At 49.8% G+C, this 4,914-nt stretch overlaps 1 protein-coding gene across 1 annotated transcript in view; it reads left to right on the top strand.

Moving 5' to 3' along the window:
- The window catches only part of Heg1 (heart development protein with EGF-like domains 1), a gene marked incomplete at its 5' end in the record, with an annotated part of 80,291 nt that continues 75,377 nt past the window's right edge, over positions 1-4,914 (top strand). Inside the window, 1 exon segment of the mRNA XM_005386545.2 lies at positions 1-24. Within this exon segment, the coding sequence (XP_005386602.2) occupies positions 1-24 (24 nt within the window).

Below are 4,914 nucleotides of genomic sequence, written 5' to 3'. Positions count from 1 at the left end.
GGCTTCCCCGAGGCGCGAGCGCGGGTGAGTGAGAGCGGGCCGAGGATGTGGGCGCGTCCCGGGGCTGCATCCCCAGCCCTGGGCCCCTCCACGACGCGCGACCCCGGCTCGTGACCCCGTCAGCCCTGCGCGCGGGGGACCCGGAGGGCGGGCTGGGAGGAAGGGACGCGCGCCCTGGTGGCCGGACTGGGGGTGTGACCACACCACACCCCCCCCTCGCATTGAAAGAAAACTTCTCTTTGCCTTGGGGCACCCCTTGTGCCTCCAACCGCCGCCCACTCCTTTCGAGAAAAGGGAAGAGAAAGACCTCCCAAAGCGCCTCTGCACCTCGTGGGTGATAACTTCCGGCCGTGGTTCCCCAAGTCTTTTTAATTTTTTCTCCTTATAGATACAGAACTGGTTTCTCCAGTTACAGAGCCGGACTTTCCAGTATAAATAACGGATTTTTAAATGGTCCTAACACTGAGAATGTGAAAAGGACAAAGGATGTAGTTTGAAACCACATGATCTACTGGTTCAGCCCTAAAAAGCTGAGCGAGGTTGAGCCTCTCAAAGCAGATGGCCCAGCGCGGCCGCTGAACCTTTCCCTCCCTTGTCTCTCCCTGCAAGCTGCTCCTCCAGCGGGCCCAGGCGCTCCCAGGCACTCCCAGGCAGAGGTCTCCTCCTGCCTTTGTATCTGGCTCCTCTTTCTGGCCTCAAACAAAATACCAAGGACTGTTTGGAATTCTAACCGGCATGTCGTAATGGCTCTGGGAATGTCCTGTCCTTTGGTCTTAGTTTCTCCATCTGTAAAATGGAAGTGATGGCCCCTGTTCCTCCCAGCCTCCCAGTGAGGATGTGACAAAATGAAAGTAAAAATAATGGAAAGTGCATGGAACAAAGTCAGCGTGGTGGTGTCAGCCTGTGCCTTCCTGTCGGTGACACGGGGCATACACTCTAAGGGACATCCTGGAGAGACCTGGCTCTTGCTACACAGGCACCGATTTAGAGTTCAGATGAAGGTTGACAAGATTCATCTCCCCAAATTTCAGTTGGGTTGTATTTCTACTATTTTTTTTTTTCTGGTATTTGAATTAGTGTGCTTGGGCCAGCCTAGGGATATTTCCTAAGATAAAATAAGAAAAAGCTTTTTTTCCCCCAGTAAATCCTCAGTCCATATTCAGCCATACGCCCATCGTTGCAGACTGCCTCGTCCTTGTGCATTTCTAAGCCACTGGCCTAATTTTGAGAAACTGAGGACAGTAAGAAAGGGAGAGGAGAAAGAAGCTTATTTTAGATTTCTTACAACATTGTTTTTGTTAGTTTCTGTGGGGGAATCAAGAACACGAAAAAGAACATTTAGTAACTTTTGGGCAGTAGAAAAGTAGCTGAGTGACACAGTATGGTATTTGGTGACATTTTGGAGGCACATCCGGGAACAGAAAGCAGGTGTCTCTGGCTGGCAGTAGGGCATTGTTAGCTGCGAGCCTGCTCTGGTGAAGGGATGGGTGGGAGGAATGCTGACTTGGGGGCCCCTGGTAGAAGGAGGCTGGTACAGGAGTCTCCTTCCTTCCCTGGCTGGGAATCCCCACATAGCCTAGAGAGTGGGAGTTAAAGAGGCAGGGACCATGAGGCACTTGGGTTATAGGAAAATAAAAATCGGGGCCTTAACCTAGATTTTCCTCACTGCCACTGCAGGTAATGTTGCCGGTCTTTGCTCCTCAACCTTCCTGTTGATTCATTTGGGGAAGTGAATGTGATGAAAGACTCAGGTGTCTGAGATGGCTGAAGATCCAGGCAAGATCTGTGCTTATTTTGGGCAGTGTCACTTAGGGAGAACAAGGAAACAACACAATAGAGCAGCATTAGGTGACTTCAGTGAGCCCAAGCTCTCTAATAACCTGAGGACTTCCTTGGCCTGTTTGGATCGACCACCGTGCATCGCTAGGCATTACCAGCACTTATTTCACAAGGCAGCATAGCATGGTCTTAGGGCTGAAAGGGCCTCCAGGGGTGTACAGTGTCCTGTCCTCCAGGGGTGCCAGCACCCTGACAGATGGTCACGCGGGCTCTGCGTTCATGCACTTGCATTCAGGAGGGGTACTCCTGCTGCTAGGGAGCCTTGAGGCCTGCAAAGAGTATGCTTCGTCCGAGAGTCTGGGAAACTGCCCACAGCCCCTTCCTGCTGTGGGATTCCAGTGGTCAGTGCCTGGCCCTCATGGCTTGGCCTTCCAAATCCACCATGTCAGCAGCAGGGACCAGAGATGTCCTTTTCCTCCCGGTGGGCTATTTCTAGCCCTCTTTCTCTTCCTGGCAGAGTTCAAGTTTCTCACTGTTGACTAACTGCATCCCGTATGTAGGCTGCTTGCCTAGGTTGGAGTCTTAAGTCCATGGAGAACAGCCCCCTGTTTGTGTGGCCGTTGTTGGGCTTTTCACCCACCTGCTACTCTGCTAGCTGCTCAGCTGCTGTTTCCTGCTGGTGTTACATCCAGTAGTGACAAGTAGGCTGAGACCTAGAAGTTTCCTTTTTCTATGTGGTTTCCTACTACTTGGGGCTTCCGCGAGCCACAGTTCTAAACTGAGTACTAAATTTATATGCTTTGATTTTTTTTCCAATCCATAGGCCATGCTCTAATTGTGAGATCTGCAGATGAGAAGTGTGTGTGGGCGGGGGGGGGGGGTGAAATCATAATGAAAATCCATGCAGAAAGGAAAGAACTTTCCCACCCAAAGGGGAAATGACGCTGAGTGGCTGAGCCGCCAGCCCAAGGAATAATAATCTTAGAAAAATGCAGCTCCCTAGAGTAAAGGAAGCACTTTGAGCCCAGCCCCTTCTGAGCTGTTAAATAGCTGTCGCCTGAACTGCTCTAACTTTGTGGGCCAACTTTGTCATTTTGCTTGGCTTCTGCCAGAACCCAGCAAGGTGCAGTGAAGGGCTAGGCTGGGCAAGAGGCAGCCACTCAGGGAAGGGAGAGTAGATTTCCCCCAGGAATGTGGCCGTCTCCTGGCCAGGCTGGGGGCCAAGTTCCCCAAGGCTGCTTGCTTTGATGGAAGGTGTCCCACTCGGAAGGCCAATGGGGGACAAAGGGCTTTATGGGGCGTATGTGTTCAAAAGCCACATCCCAGTCTTGGTGCAGGCCTGTAATCTCAGCTGCTGGGGAGCATGAGGCAGGAGGATTCCAAGTTCAAGGTCAGTCTAAGTAACTTAGCAAGATCTGCCTCCAAATAAAAAGGCCTGGGGATGTAGCTCAGTGGTAGAATACTTGCTGGGTTTGATCCCCAGCAGTGCAGGGAAGAAAAGCCACATCCTTTCAATCTTGCAATAACCTGTTTATTGCTTCTCTCTACATGTGTGCAGATGCTGAGCCAGTATTTCTGCCCAGGGCTGCCTGGTGTGAGCAGAGGGAGATGAGGGTGTTTCATGCCAGCAGGGCAGTCACTGCCTTCCAGCCCTGGAAAGCCAGCTGGGGCAGGAGCCACTGCCCTCCCGGTGATCCCTGTGCTTTCCAGCAGCCTGCCCAGCTGACTGAGAAAGTGTCCTGGAGTTAACTTGTCTTTGTCCAGAGACACTCAGGAAGAAAGCAAAGAACAGATGGCAACTGTGGTTTTGTTTGGTGCTTGTTGCCTTCTCCAGCAGCTTCCCGCTGTCCCAGGCGTCCTTTTTGTTATGAACAGGAGGTCTTAGCTCAATGAATGCCTCTTTCTTCAAAGAATCCCGGGGGTACAAGAGGGAAGAAGACCAGCTTTGGTCCCTCTTTCTACTCCATAGCCTCTGAGTGCCTGCAGGGGTCGGTGCTTTCACATTTCTTATCCCGTTTCACCCACAAAACCATCTTGTGAGTATGGTTTATTTCTCCCTTTTTTGTACAAAATAAAGTTTGGCAAGATTAGGTCACCCAAGGAAATGGAAGAGGCTTTTCAGACAGATTTTGACCAAATCCATTTGTGCATTCCAAAACACCACGAAGTCTTCTCATCTGTAAAATGGGGTGCAGTGGTTCTAATTCTCTGAGGTGCTCTGCAGCTTCTCAGTCTTCTTCCCCCCTTCCTCAGTCCCTTGCTCTTACCTTTGTGTAGACACTGGGGACCTCGACTGGGAGAAGGTGGCAGTGGTAACTGGGACAACCTGTTCAGAACTTTTTTTTAGAAAATTTTAACTGGTCAAGTTAAGACATCAAGTCTTTACGGGTATAAAACAGCATTTTATACAGATTGGGACTTATGCCCCACTTATATGCTAATCCATAGGTTATGGATGGCAGAGAAAGCTCCACTAATTATGATGCAAACGGAAATGAATTGTGGACTTTCCTAATGGATTCTCTTCCTGGGAACCTGCGCAGGGGCTGATATGAGGCAGCCATTAGTTGTCATGAGTACTGTTCAATGGGAAAGATCCTGAAGGCCATTCGGATGCTGAAAATCATTTTCTTTTTAATGTCTGTGTTCTCTTCTACCTACTCAACATTCATCTTGTGTAGGCAGAAGTAAAGATGTTTCTATCCTGTTTCTTCCACCTTGTTTTGGAGGTGGGTGGGTGTTTCCATCGGTGTCCCCTTTGACTGACTCGTAGCTCAGGAAATATTTGCTGAGACCCTACAATGTATGAGGAGGTGCCAGGTGATATTAACTGATAGGTGCATCCGTGATGTCCTTAGGGAACATCTTGTTGGATCGCAAACATGATGCATTAATGATTCTGAACTGAGGAAATGTCACGAGACCACACTGACCAAAGGAATGATATGGTTAGAAATGGCTGCAGCATACAGAGCTGGAGACTGCTGGGACTGGGGAAAGACCTTGTGGGGAAGGAGGAAGCTCATTTAGCTATGGGAGGTGACAGGGACATGGGTCTATAGTAAGGCAGGAGGTTATTGGCATTAGCAGAATCCCAAATGTTGAAAAAGTCAAGACTTTTTTTTTTTTTTTTTT

This window comes from Chinchilla lanigera, unplaced genomic scaffold, assembly GCF_000276665.1.
Source record: "Chinchilla lanigera isolate Chin_1 unplaced genomic scaffold, ChiLan1.0 scaffold00026, whole genome shotgun sequence".
Lineage (NCBI taxonomy): Eukaryota > Metazoa > Chordata > Mammalia > Rodentia > Chinchillidae > Chinchilla > Chinchilla lanigera.
This window is presented reverse-complemented; position numbering and strand designations above follow the sequence as displayed.